Source organism: Nicotiana tomentosiformis, chromosome 3 (assembly GCF_000390325.3).
Source record: "Nicotiana tomentosiformis chromosome 3, ASM39032v3, whole genome shotgun sequence".
Classification (NCBI taxonomy): domain Eukaryota; kingdom Viridiplantae; phylum Streptophyta; class Magnoliopsida; order Solanales; family Solanaceae; genus Nicotiana; species Nicotiana tomentosiformis.
In genome coordinates this window covers 60710989-60726371 of record NC_090814.1, presented here as the reverse complement: position 1 = coordinate 60726371, position 15383 = coordinate 60710989, and the positions used below count along the sequence as shown (strand labels likewise).

Here is a 15383-nt window from a genome sequence, read left to right as displayed (position 1 = left end):
ATATCCTTGGGATCAAGCTCTTGCGAGATCGCAAGAAAAGGATATTAGGCTTATCCCCACCTCTTTATATTGATACAATACTCTCCAGGTTTAGCATGCATGATTCCAAGAAAGGATTTCTCCCTTTCAGGCATGGAATTTCTCTATCCAAAGATTAGTCTTATAAAACTGATGAAGAGATAGAGAAGATGAAGGCGGTCCCCTATGCATCTGGTGTGGGGAGTCTGATGTATGCCATGTTATGTACTAGACCCGATATCTGTTTTGTCGTGGGCGTTGTTAGAAGATTTCAGTCTAATCCTAGGAGAGAGCATTTGACAGCGGTTAAGCATATAATCAAGTACCTGAAAAGGACTAGGGATTATATGCTAGTCTACCATTTGGATGCCCTTGCGCCTATTGGGTACACTGATTCGAATTTACAATTAGATAGAGATTCTAGAAAAACTACCTCAGAAAATGTGTTTAATCTAGGAGGTGGAGCCATAAGTTGGAGGAGCATCAAGCAAACTTGTGTTGCTGATTCCACCATGGAAGCCGAATATGTTTCAGCCTCTGAGGCAGCCAAAGAGGCAGTTTGGCTCGGGAACTTCCTAAGAGAGTTGGGAGTGGTTCCCTCGATTCAAGCACCAATAACACTTTATTGTGATAATAGTGGTGCGATTGTAAATTCAAAGGAGTCACATAGCCATAAAAGAGCAAAGCACATTGAGCGTAAATATCATTTAATTCGTGAGATAGTGCAAAGAGGGGATGTAGTAGTCACCAAGATTGCGTCAGAGAAGAACTTGGCGGACCCGTTTACTAAGAGCTTGCCATAGAAGACTTTTGATAGGCATGTAGACAGAATGAGTGTTAGAATTGTAGACGCATGGTTATGAGTCTAAGTGTGAGATTGTTAGGATATACTATAAACCATGCGTATTGTTATAGTATTTTTTATGGAATAATTATTTATTTATTTATTCAATTCAATAAAGTTTTTATTTTAAATAGATCATGTGTTTGTCTGTGTGTCCTTTGCTTATATAGTAGATGATTTAGTGTATAAAGTTTAGCTTATACACGGAAGATTAAATCACCGGTTTTATAAGTCATAAAGTTTATGTTCACAATCTAATGATGGAATTAGACAAACTATCGGAATGGTTGTAGCACAAGATTAAATAAAATTTATCTTGATTATGGGAATGGTTTAATTCCGACTTCTTGTGCTAGTACATTTTGTATGTATTGAACGGATCAAGTAGAGATAAGTATTTTATACTGACTTAATAAAATAATTCCTCTAGTCCATTCAATGTACTTATACTATTAATCTTGATATAATTATTATTAGTTGTGTTTGTCATTTATTGTTTTGATTTATTAAAATGCGAGATTCTTTCGTGGGTCAATAAGCCTGGTAAATTGGACAATAATGATATATATTGGCGAAGTAATAATTAGTTGACAGAATCCATGTCTCGATTTTAGAGATTGATGATATTCTTTTATGAAAGCTTATAAGTTTTCATGTATAAACCCGGCCGATGGATTTTATATCCGACACACGAAATAAGTTAAGCGAAAGTCTAAAGGAAGTAATCAATAAATTAAATTGTCAGTAATTTAATTTGATTGATTAGTATCTGAATCTTAACATGTGGAGTTAAATAAGATTTTATGGAAGAATTTTAAAATTGAACTAAGGAGTGCAATTACGAATTTTTAGTGGAATAATTCGTGATTTATTATGGTAGAAATTAATTTCGAATTTCGAAATTAATTCCATAATAGGGAGCCTTATTAATTAAATTATGTGGTCCCTACTATGCCTAAATAATAGAAAATAAAGAAAATATTTCCTTAGTGGAAGAAGAAATCCTAATAGGTTTTGGAAAAGGGTTTTAACCTTAAAAACGTGGATATACATATCCCATATTTTTGGACTCGGTTTTTGCCTTGGAATTTCACTCACCTGAAATTCTCTCTTTTCGGATATTATTTGGGTAACATAGTAGAAGACTGCGGAACGTTTTGTTGAGATCGCGGTCCTGCTACTCTGGAACTGGAGATCGAGATTAATCAGATTTGTTCACGCTTCAAGAGGTAACTCGCATAATCTCCGTATGTGCTAATTGTTTAATTTATAAGTGAATATGATACTGAAATTGCTTCCGATGCGATATATAATCCAACATGAACTTCTGTAAGCCCCAAAACAAACTCCAATTACATTTGTTAAGCATCGTGCTATTTCAAATCAAAATAAAAGGCTAGAAAGAAGGTCAAGTGAGGAGGCCATAATTTTCATAAGCAGACGTGTGAGTCTAGCTTTCAATTAGCAAAGAAGGAAAGAGGCAAAGCAAGATTTTCTTCTTTCTTTCGGAGTGAAAAAAGGAAAGCAAACGAATCGAAGCGGGGTGGTGTTCGATACCAGTATATATCAAGATATATCTTTTCTCATTCACATGCAAGACTCGAAACCGATATTTATCGTTAAGGCGAAAACATAATATTCATCTCACCTTTTGTGATAACTACTATAAATTCCTAATAACAAGATATATTCTCTGTTTAATTTTTTACCATTTAAATTCAATAAGTGACTTGCAAATTTCTATCAAAATCAACACTGTGACGTGTGAACCATTACGCAATAACAAATTAAATGCATTTGCTTGCAAATATTTGCCAAAGTTTTATAAATTCAGAAATATACATATACCAATTTTTTTGCTTATTTATAATGAATGGTAATTAACTAATTAAGTACTATGACCTAGGTATACTAGGCTTTTTAGGGTAGTGGGGTTATCATGAATGTGATAAAGAAAGAATGCTTTGAAATGGATTAAATCCAAAGATGGACCTGAACATCATTATCAAGGGATGGGAATTAGAATAATACTATTAGACTGCAAGTCAAATGGTTAATAAGGAAGAGGAACTTTTATTGGTCAATTTGTATTGTTTCAATGAAACTTAATTAGCCACCACTTAAGAAATTTGTTTAACCATACATGTTTATGTACATGATCAAGCCCAACTATCAATTAAGTAAGGTTACAATAGAATTACCCCATTCTTTGTTACGAATACATAAAACTCACTTACTACTTTTTACATTGTGGAAATTACATGACCTCTTGATACTGAAATTAAATATACACAACGTTTCCAAAGCAACTAAATTAAATAAAGTGAATCAAGTTGATATTTCAAAATTTCTAATACTACGTGATCTCCCCATTCTAATACAAATTTCAAAATAAAGTTGATATTTCAAGTTGATATTCCCCACCAAAAGCATCCATTTGCAATGAATGACAGTTCTTTGTCGTAATTTAACGAACTAGAGGGGATGTTGGTAGTAGTTAGAACTTAGAAGAAAAAGAAGAAGAGAGAGAAAAATATTTAATTATTAGATCGAGCTGACGAATATCAATGATTTATCCACAAATATTACAATCAATAAAACAAGAAGTGCTTGATTATTCATTTTAGTATTTTGAAATCAAAATTTTCCTTTAATTAAATAATTAGAAATAAAATTTACAGAGTAAATAATAATATTTTTCCAATTACAATACTGAACAACTCATAAGTACCCGCAAAACCCGGCGTCACAAATGCATGAGCATCATCTAGGAAGTAAAATTTATAGCATCTGTCCGGAATACAAATTAAACAGAAAAAATACAAATAACCCTGGAGGAGACTCTGCTGGCTGCGGATCGTAACCTGAAATGCAGCTCGCGGCAAGTCCCTGCATCATCCGTGCATCCGTGCCCGAAAAACCACCGGACATAAAAGTACTTGCACAAAATTGTGCAGCAAGTATAGTATGAGTACGTAAATTCACGTGTACCCAGTAAGTATCTAGCCTAACCCCGGAAAAGTAGTGACGAGGGGTCGACATCGACACTCACTAGTAGTCCAATAATATCGGGTACAGTAAGGAGGTGAACAAATATGAGACAAAGTAAATAAATGAAATAATCAACTGTAAACCATTGGTACAATTATCCTCCTTACAATAAACTCAAGCTCTTAATTAGCAATTTCTCCTCAACCGGAGTATATATATGTAACTAAATAGGTTGTTATAATTCGAATCAGGGAAAGACTCACAGATACTCTGGTTTCTTGCCAAATATTACGCACGATTCCATGAGGTTATTTTTATAGAAATGCCGAGGCGTATGGCCCGATCCAACATAAATAATAAATTGTACACTACCGAGAGTCGAACGGCACGAACCATAGATGTATCTATTAAACTGTCGAGGCGAACGGCCAGCTCCCATGAGAGTGTGGTACATAAATCCTGCCGAGGCGAACGACCCGATCCCATTAGAATAAGAAGCACATAATCCTGCCGAGGCGATCGGCCCGATCCCATTACAATAAGGAGCTTTGACAGGTCCTTGACCCCACTCACGAATAAACGTGTGAGTTGTAATTTCTTTAACAAAAACCTTTCAATGAAACATATGTATCGCGAAAACATGTCGTAAGAGGAGTAAAATTATTCGGTGACTAATCATGAACTTGTGAAATCTCTACAATAGAAAGTCTGGTCTCAAGTAGTAATGTAAAACAGAAGAATTTAGTAAGCAAGAGATTGCTCAAATAGTACAACTTTAGCATGATGTAAACCTAAGCCTACCCGGATAATAACATGAATGTGGCTACGTACGGGCTCTCGTCACCTCGAGCGTACGTAGCCCCCGCAACAACTAGCACACACCAATATACAATACCTAGGGGTAATTTTTCCCTCACAGAGTTAGACAGGAGACTTACCTCGCTCCGAAATTCTATAACCGGCACTAAATCCCTCTAACACCTCAAACCGATGTCCGTTGCTCGAAAACGAGTCAAACAATGTGCAAACCAATAAAAATATACTCTAATACTCATAACAAATCAATTTAGACAAATTCTCAACTCCGCTTGAAAAGTCGATAAAAATTACCCTCGGACCCACGTGCCCGGATTCCAAAAATATTCGAAGATAGTCATTACCTATAACCTCACAAACTCAAATATATAATTTATTTTCAATTCCATGCCTAAATCTGTGGTCAAAATCCAAAAATACCAATTTCTAAGTTTTTCTTCAAAACCCCGAATTTCTATAAATTTTCATGTTTAAATCCAAATAGAAACCAAGTATTTAACTTGCAATAGGTGAGAATCACTTACCTTGACATAGATGATGAAAATCTCCCCTTGAAGCTCTCCAAATATCACCCAACCAAGTGAAAAATAGGAGAAAAATGGGCCAAATCCCTTTTTTTATAAAAACCTTCTGCCGAGATGACCTTCCGCTTCTGCGGCCTTCTAGCCGCTCCTGCAGCTCCGCATCTGCGGAAGTTCCATCGCAAATGCGGCTCTATCTCAAACCAACATCCCTCGCTTATGCGGGCAACAAGCGTTTCTACGCATGCGCTTCTGCGCACATACATGTCGCTTCTGCGGCCTTCCCCCTCAGCCCAACTACCACTTCTGCGACCCTCTGGCCGCTTTTGTGGCTCCGCACTTAAGGCCAAAACCTCGCAGGTGCGGTTACACCAGATGACAGCAGCTCCAGCATTCTTCCAAACCCAAACTCGATCCCTTTACCATCCGGAATCAACCCGAGGCCCTTGGGACCTCAACCAATGATACCAACACGTCTTAAAATACAATATGAACTTAGTCGAGCCTTCAACTCATATCAAACAGCGCTAAAAACACGAATTATCCTCCAATTCAAACTTAATGAATCTTTGAAACTTTAAACTTCTACGGACCTACTCCCACTTCCGGAATCGGAATCCGACCGCCGATATCAAAAAGTTCACTCCTTGTTAAACTTCTCAAAATTATCCAAAATTCTAACTTTCGCCAAATGATCCCAAAATGACCTACGGACCTCCAAATCCACTTCCGGACGCGCTCCTAAGGTCAGAATCATCATACGGAACTATTCCAAGACTTGGAATCCCAAACATACATCGATAACATTGAAATGCACTTCAACCCAATTTATGAAATTCTTCCAAAATACCAACCTTCCACAATAGGCGCCAAAATGGTCCCGAGTCATCCGAAATCCAATCCGGACATACGTCCAAGTCCAAAATCATCATACGAACCTGTTAGAATCTTCCAATCCTGATTCTGAGGTCGTTACTCAAAAATCAAACCTTAATCAATTCGTCCAACTTAAAGCTTCCGAAATTATAATTTTCTTTCCAAACTAACTTCGAACTTCCCGAAATTCAATTCCGACGATACGTGCAAGTCATAATACCTGAAGTGAAACTACTCAAGGCCCCAAACAGCCGAACGATGCACTAGAGCTCAAAACGATCGGTTGGGTCGTTACGTTCTTTCCCACTTAAACATACGTTCATCCTCGAATGTCCTAAGAACTGCTCTGGAGTTGTCTGTAATCATTATTTAACACCTCGTGCACCTACCCGTGCTACCACAACCCAGTTAAGCATATTAGCTCGAGCAAATCTGAAGATTCTCCCTTTTATTCAGTCAAGTTAGCCTTATAGCCAAATTCCAACGTTTGAAGTCCTCTACCAGGTCTGTTCCCAACATACGAACACCGTATCCATCACTACACGATGTACCAATACCTGATTGTATACTCTTACCGAATTCACACCATGCACTGCATTATTCACATGACCATAATGACATCCCCTGACAACAATAGCCGAAATCCCACGAATCTGATGCACACAACACATCTCATGAAGTTGTTAAGTCTCGTTTTAGCTCTCGCAATACTGCCACGACAAAAGAGATGTGTAAAAACTCATAGCCACCTGCCGAATCACAACTCATGGAGTCTCTCCTTCCGACAAGAACCATTACCTCATTCTGGACTGAATATCGATATTTACTCTTTAATGTGCCTCATATAAATCTGATCGCACTGATCCCAGGTCCAATAATCTCGTCTCACCCAGTACAAGCTGCTCCGGCAATAAGCCACCTCAAGCACTGCCAAAAGTCTTATATTATGCCACCATGTGCCAACAAGTTACAAACTCGAATGTGATACATAAGGAAAATGAACTCTGGAATGAACTACTCAACCCACGTAACTAATTTTAAATAACCGAAAAGATGTTATGAACCTTCCTCAGAAAATGAGAAACAAAACACACAAGAATAGATATTGGGGAACAGTACTCAACATCACATTGTTGCGGCGTGCAACCCGATCCACACATGATACCGTTGCGGCGCGCAACCCGATCCAACCATGATACTCGTGGCGGCATGTCACCCAATCCAAACAACATACTCGTGGCGTCGTGCCACCCGATCTAACCATATACCCGTGGCATCGTGCCACCCGATCCACACATAATAATCTAAATAAAACACATACGAGCCGTAACGCTTATACTCAAGAAATACCCGACTATCAACCATAAGCACGCCAAGTGAATAATACAAATCTTGGGGAAACGGGTAGCGTCACACGCTATAAAATTCAAGCACAACTAAGGTGCGATATATGATCTGCATCTTGAGAGCCATCCTGCTCACATAACACCACCGCTACGCGGGACCTCAACACATTGTACAAATAATCAAGTCATCTCACAACCCACATGGCAGAATAAAGTATTACATGGAATAGTTGACGACAAAAATAACATCCAAAGCCTGAAGACTCCTCCGTAAGAAACACTATGCTGAAATGAACACATCCGGCCTGATATAGAGTACACACTCACATTTAGATCCATTCACGGGCCTCAAGCCGATTCTGATCATACTGTACTGAGCTAATAACCTTTCAAGGACCCACCCCCAAGAATAGCCGTCAAATCCTAAACAAACTTCCACAATTAACAACCAATTGAACAGAGCGCCCTTCATGCATAAATTCTCACATTAACGATAGTACCACAATCTCCATACTTGGTTCCAATCTTTAATCAATCAAGTGACTATATGTCACACTTATACAATCCTCCCGTGGGATATGCTCCCACGGTCTTCCGCACCAGGTAACAAGTCTGCACATCCATACCACCAGTCATACTATTGTCGTAAAGCAAATCAAGGATCCGTAATTCAGTATATAAAGCCTCTTACACATGACACTGATCTCAGGTGATGTTGAAGACAGTACCAGCTTACTCTAAACATCTGAATTCTTTCCTGCTCATCCGAACTCGTGACATTCTTATCGACATCAAACTGTAACCTTGATCCTCAACTTCTAATTCCCATGCCGCTCATTGCACCTAACATACCAGTACGTGAGAGTACAAGAATTCCGTCATCACTCCTGATCCACTAATAGACTACACACTCCATCACATAGCAACCTTTTACTTAACTCATTTCAGGAGAACCATTGCAATACGCAACTGAATTCTCATAACCGCAGAAAATACATTCCTCAAGTAGTGGTCTAAACCACCATAACTCTTCCGGGACATCTACACATAACATGCCATAATACTCGAATGCCTCCAAATAAAATCAATTACGACGGTCGTTAAGCCTCGCACGTACCGCCACAAATCACATGTATAACTTAACACGCTGAAGGAACTGATCATTGCCACCATAATGCCAATTCAACCATTATTAACCGATCTGACTTCTTCTAATTTACTCTGGACTTGCCTTATGAATACTAATAGCTCCATTCAAAACATTATGAACCCAAATACGCACTCATCCTGAGTGACCCTATTTCACGAGACCACGTTGTCTCCAAAACCCACGAACCATTTCATACCTTTTTTATCGCATATTCGCATCTTCAACTGGTATACCCATTCTGAAAATCCCTCTATGAATCCGAGGTTATTTTTTCCCATTCCTCCAATGCCACACCGCAGACCGAAGATAACGTAGAACACTCCAAGCCACTTTCATAATCCGCTGCCGAAACCTCGATACTTAACCATACCACGGACTCGAAATCCTTAGGCACCGCACTTTAACTTTTGAATCCACTAGGACCATTGTTGAGAGTCACCCACTCTGACTTGTTCCCAAATACAATCAAACTCCAAGGCCCTACTAGCACATGAACACCCTCTAAAAGAAGCAACTGGCTGAATTCCTTCCCTTGTACATCATATCCACACGAAGCATAGACTCTGAGTCTTCCCAAAACCTGAACATGAACCAATAAGGCCAAATATAGCATACATTCCTCAAATCCTTTTGCTCAAATTACCACTGATGTTTTCTTTCCTTAGTCGTAATAACCCACCAATACACTGATGACCAGAAACCGCACAAGTAGACAACCACGCAATCCAATCATAGACGGTGGGGCTCTCCCACTTAGCTTGAAGCTACAATTACATAACCTTGGGACCCACCGAGATTCCTTCTTCCCCATTGACGTCATCTAAAAGTCCAACAATGCATTCCAAGCTCGAAGTCATGTTGCATCCAAATAAAATATGTAGACCTAGTCTCTGCCCACCATGAATTTCCAAATGGCTCCAAACTTTTCTCAAGGCATGTGTCTATCCTACCATGGAACCCATATGTTATTCTGCCACTCTCCCACTTTGGTTAAACCCTCTCCTTTAAACAACTACTCGACTTCTGCTTCTCACACTTGGCCTCCTAAAAATTTAACCACCGCAAGACACCTCCCACATGTCCTTCCTTATCCTTCGCTGCCCAGTTGTTGCCATAAATCAAAATCTATCTCTGTAGCACTTGAACCAATTGATCGCTACCAACTTTAAACCTTTCCGAAGATCATATTTCTCGAGCCTTCACACTAGAAACACCAATTGGATTCCGAAATTGCTACACCCCGTTATTTCCGACAACCACTTCTCCAGCACCATTTCACAATACCCCGCCCTGAAGGCGAATTGAAGAAGACCACAATATCGGTGAACTTAATGCATCCAATCAAGGACGAAGACACCACATCACAGATGAAAATTCCACCGCGCTCGAAATACCAAGTCTCGTTACTCCATCAATCTATACCTGAACGTTCGTAGTCCGATTGCCTCTCCTCCGTCAGGACTAAATGTTGAACCTCTAAGACGTAAATTAAGAAGTCCTTCTATCAAGTCATTTACTGCCACGGTCCATAGATAAGCACCCTACCATTATACCAACACTATGCGATAGCAACGCACGAATCATTATAGCAATCAGTGCCAAATCTCAAACCATAGGCAATACTGATACTGAGCTAAAATGACAGAACGACCTTCCGCAAGACGACGACAATAGCCCAATTAAATACGCAGGGAGAAACATCCAGCACCACATCTGCAGCACCATTAAAATTCCTCGATTCCAAATTTATAACAAGCGCTTCACGTTGCATGAGATTGAATAGGAAGGAAATGAAGGCATAAGCCTCAAAGGAATCAAATCGCACGATAAGGAATCAAGAGGGGAAGTGCTCCTAACAGCCCTGTAGCCTCTCGAAGATAAGTACAGACGTCTCTGCATCGATCCGCAAGACTCTACTAGGCTTGCTCATGACTCGTGAGACATAAGTGAACCTACTGCCCTGATACCATGTTGTCACGACCCAAAATTCATTAATGGTCGTGAGGGCGCCTAACACCACTGCCAAGCAATCCAACAATAGTTGATTAACTCGATTATTCATTTTAGTATTTTGAAATCAAAATTTTCCTTCAATTAAATAATCAAAAATAAAATTTATAGAGTAAATAATAATATTTTCCCAATTACAATATTGAACAACTCATAAGTATCCCCAAAACCTGGTGTCACAAGTGCATGAGCATCATCTAGGAAGTCAAATAAAATACAGTATCTGCCCGAAATACAAATTAGACAGAAAAAATACAAATAACCCTGGAGGAGACTCTGCTGGCTCCGGATCGTAACCTGAAATGCAGCTCGTGGCAAATTCTCGCATCATCCGTGCCTCCGTGCCCGAAGGACCACCAAACATAAAAGTACTTGCACAAAAATGTGCAGCAAGTGTAGTATGAGTACGTAAATCCACGTGTACCCAGTAAGTATCTAGCCTAACCCCGGAGGAGTAGTGACGAGGGGTCGACATCGACACTCACTAGTGGTCCAATAATATCAGGTACAGTAAGGAGGTAAACAAATATGAGGCAAAGCAAATAAATAAAATAATCAACTGTAAATCTGTGGTACAATTATCCTTCTTACAATAAACTCAAGCTCTTAATTAGCAATTTCTCCTCAACCGGAGCATATATAATAGACCTTACCAAATAGGTTATTATAATTCGAATCAGGGAAAGACTCACAGATACTCTAGCTTCTTGCCAAATATTATGCACGATTCCATGAGGATATTTTTATAGAAATGTCAAGGCGTACGGGTTGATCCAACATAAATAATAAACTGTGCACTGCCGAGGGTCGAACGGCACGAACTATAGATGCATCTAATAAACTGTCGAGGCGAATGGGCCGATCCCATTAGAATAAGAAGTACATAATCCTGCCGAGGCGATCGGCCCGATCCCATTACAATAAGGTGCTTTGACGGGTCCTTGACCCCACTCACGAATAAACGTGTGAGTTATAATTTCTTTAACAAAAATCTTTCAATGAAACATATGTATCACGGAAACATGTCGTAAGAGGAGTAAAATTATTCGGTGACTAATCATGAACTCGTGAAGTCTCTAGAATAGCAAGTCTAGTCTCAAGTAGTAATGTAAAAAAGAGGAATTTAATATGCGAGAGACTGTTCAAATAGTACAGCTATAGCATGATGTAAACCTAAGCCTACCCGAACAATAACATGAATGTAGCTATATACGGGCTCTCATCACCTCGCGTGTACGTAACCCCCACAACAATTAGCACACATCAATATATAACACCTAGGGGTAATTTTTCCCTCACAGAGTTAGATAAGAGACTTACCACGCTCCGAAATTCCATAACCGGCTCCAAAGCCCTCTAACACCTCAAACTGATGCACGTCGCTCCAAAAGTTTCAAAGATAACCATGACCCATAAACTCACGAATTCAAATATATAATTTATTTTCAATTCCATGTCCAAATTCGTGGTCAAAATTCAAAAATACCAATTTTTAGGTTTTTCTTCAAAACCCCAAATTTTTACAAATTTTCATGCTTTAATCCAAATATAAACCAAGTATTTAACTCGCAATATGTGGGAATCACTTACCTTGACATAGATGATAAAAATCTCCTCTTGAAGCTCTCCAAAAATCACCCAACCAAGTGAAAAATGGGCCAAATCCCATTTTTTTAATAAAAACCTTCTGCCCAGACGACCTTCCTCTTTTGTGGCCTTCTAGCCGCTCCTGCGGCTCCGCATCTGCGAAAATTCCATCGCAGATGCGGCTCCAGCTCAAACCAACATCCCTCACTTCTGCGCCCAAGGTAGCGCACCTGCGCTCCCGCTTATGCGGGCAACAAGCGCTTTTGGGCATAGACATGCCGCTTCTGCAACCTTCCCCCTCAGCCCAGCTAACACTTCTGCGACCCCCTGGCCGCTTTTGCGGCTCCGCACCTGTGGCCAAACCCTCGCAGGTGCGGTTACACCAGATGACAACAACTCCAGCATTCTTCCAAACCCAAACTCGATCTCTTTACCATCCGAAATCCACCCGAGGCCCTCGGGACCTCAACCAATGATACCAACACGTCTTAAAATACAATATGAACTTACTCGAACCTTCAACTCATATCAAACAGCGCTAAAAACACGAATCAGCCTCCAATTCAAACTTAATGAATCTTTGAAACTTCAAACTTCTACAATCGATGGCGAAACTTATCAAATCACGTCTGATTGACCTCAAATTTTGCACACAAGTCATAATTGATATTACGGACCTACTCCCACTTCCGAAATCGGAATCCGGCCCCGATATCAAAAAATCCACTCCCGATCAAACTTTTCAAAATTATCCAAATTTCCAACTTTCGCCAAATGACCCCAAAATGACCTACGGACCTCCAAATCCACTTCCGGACGCGCTCATAAGGCCAGAATTATCATACAGAGCTATTCCAAGACTCGAAATCCCAAACGAATATCGATAACATTGAAATGAACTTCAACCCAATTTATGAAATTCTTCCAAAATGCCAACCTTCCACAATAGGCGCCGAAATGCTCCCGGGTCATCCGAAACCCGATCCGGACATACGCCCAAGTCCAAAAATTATCATACAAACCCATTGGAACCTTCCAATCCCGATTCCGAGATCGTTTACTCAAAAATCAAACCTTTGTCAATTCTTCCAACTTAAAGCTTTCGAAATTAGAATTTTTTTCCCAAACTAACTCTGAACTTCCCGAAATTCAATTCCGACTGTACGTACAAGTCATAATACCTGAAGTGAAACTACTCAAGGCATCAAACCGCCGAACGACGCGCTAAATCTCAAAACGACCGGTCGTGTCGTTACAGAAAATATCTTTGATATTAAATAAGTTGCATTAGAACAAAGATCAAAAGCTAAATATGAAGATAAATTTCAAGTTTCATGAGTTGCTTGCAAAAGCTAGCCGAGCAAAAGGATCAGCTGTTTTATTAATATCCCCTAGTTTAATTGAAGAACAAATTATGAAATTGATTCTTTAAAGACAATCAACCTCAAATAAAAATATCAAATACAGCCAAATTAAGTATTTTGTTATCATTTTATCAATAATATTTAAGCCTTCGAACCATGAAACGGCTTAGCGAGGGAGAAATTAATTTTAGCACAATCAGGTTCAGACCATAAGAAATTAAATTTACCTCCTTACTAGTTATTAATTAAAAAAGATTAAGTAAAACAGAAGCTTCCGTTTCTAAAAACTTCTCTAGAACTATGGTACATTTCGGGACTTTTCTATATATATATATATATATATACGAGATTTTAAACTTATTTATCCGGTTTATTTAAGTTCTTTTATTTACAGAAAGTAACTAGAAATTTTCACAAAATATATACAAACCCGGTCAAAATCTACAATTTATCTACAACTTAAATACAATTTTTTTTTGTACAGAATCCGGTCAAAAACTACAGTTTAAATAAAATTTATATACAATTTGTATGCAATTATGTTAGTCGTACATATTTTGTATGCCGTTTCTACAACCCGACATACAAAATATATACAGTTTATTTATGTCTTATTTTTCGAATTTCAATCTGAAATTATAACTAAAACCACCTAGAATCTACACCAAATTCTCTCAAAATGAGATATAAACTCCAAAGTATATTTCCAATCATTTGCGACAACGCTAGTTCCCAATCCAAATAAATAACAATTTTGCAGAATTTGATTTTTGAATTCAAAGCTTCTAAACTTTCTAATAGTTCTCAATGGAGTTTAAACTCATGTATACACGGTCTAATTCAGTTTAATTTTAATTATAACGTCAATTAGTTTCACTTTAGTTTCAAGCGCCACTTTTGTGGACAATGTCTTGTTTATTCATAAAAAAGAAAAACTTTCGATATCCCTTTTTGGTGCTTCAATTATGTATTCTATAGTTTTGAACTAGTCGAATCTCTTTTTTTCACCATTCTTCGAAGCTTCAAGTGTGTCGATCTGCAAAAGCCGAACCGAAGAGGAATTGAGAGAGAAATATATATATACAAAGAAGAAAAATAGAGAAGAATGAAGTCTAAAATAGGAAAGACTGGAGTTTGATATATTATTTTATATATAAATGATAAATTATATATGTTAATGTAATTACCTCTCTATAAGGGGTAAAAAAAGTTTATAATATATATATATAGGTAAAAATTCCATTTCTAATTATGGCCCCAACCTCTAGGGTGTAAAAATAGTCATTCCATACCTTTGAATTACAATATGGACGTAAAACATCATACCTTTTTCTTTTTCTTTTTCTTTTTCTTTGTTAGGCTCATGAAACGCCCCTCTGGAGTTGTAATGTCTACCTGAAATAGTTAATACTAGCATATTCTTCTTCTTCTTCTCAAACTTAAGACTTCTATTTAAATGGGTTTTAGATTAAATATTATTGGGAAATCTTTTGAAGTGGTTTAGTGATGAGATTTCTAGAATTGTTTACTTTTATTTGATCTACAACTGCTAGTCTCTATTTACAACATCATTTTATATATACCTAAGTTCAAATATTTCTTGTTTTAATTTATTGTTTAATAATTGATAATTTCAGTTCCTATCCTCCAAGTTAAAAAGAGGGAGTGAGAGGCGATTTGATATTCGGTTAATTTTCGAACAAAGACACTCCCTACTCTTATCTACCTTTCTCCTTTCTTAGTAGGGGAAGGACCCCTGTCGGCGGGGCTGATATGGCATAAAGTCATAAACATATAAATGTAATTCAACATGGATACATGTCAATATATTCTTATTGATCGGTTGTGAGAAAGAAAAAA

At 38.2% G+C, this 15383-nt stretch overlaps 1 protein-coding gene across 1 annotated transcript; it reads left to right on the top strand.

Moving 5' to 3' along the window:
- The first annotated feature begins 188 nt into the window (after positions 1-188).
- LOC138907880 (secreted RxLR effector protein 161-like) lies at positions 189-821 on the top strand. The gene has a single exon (XM_070198501.1). It carries the CDS (start codon positions 189-191, stop codon positions 819-821), a length of 633 nt encoding a protein of 210 aa, XP_070054602.1.
- The last annotated feature ends 14562 nt before the right edge of the window (positions 822-15383 follow it).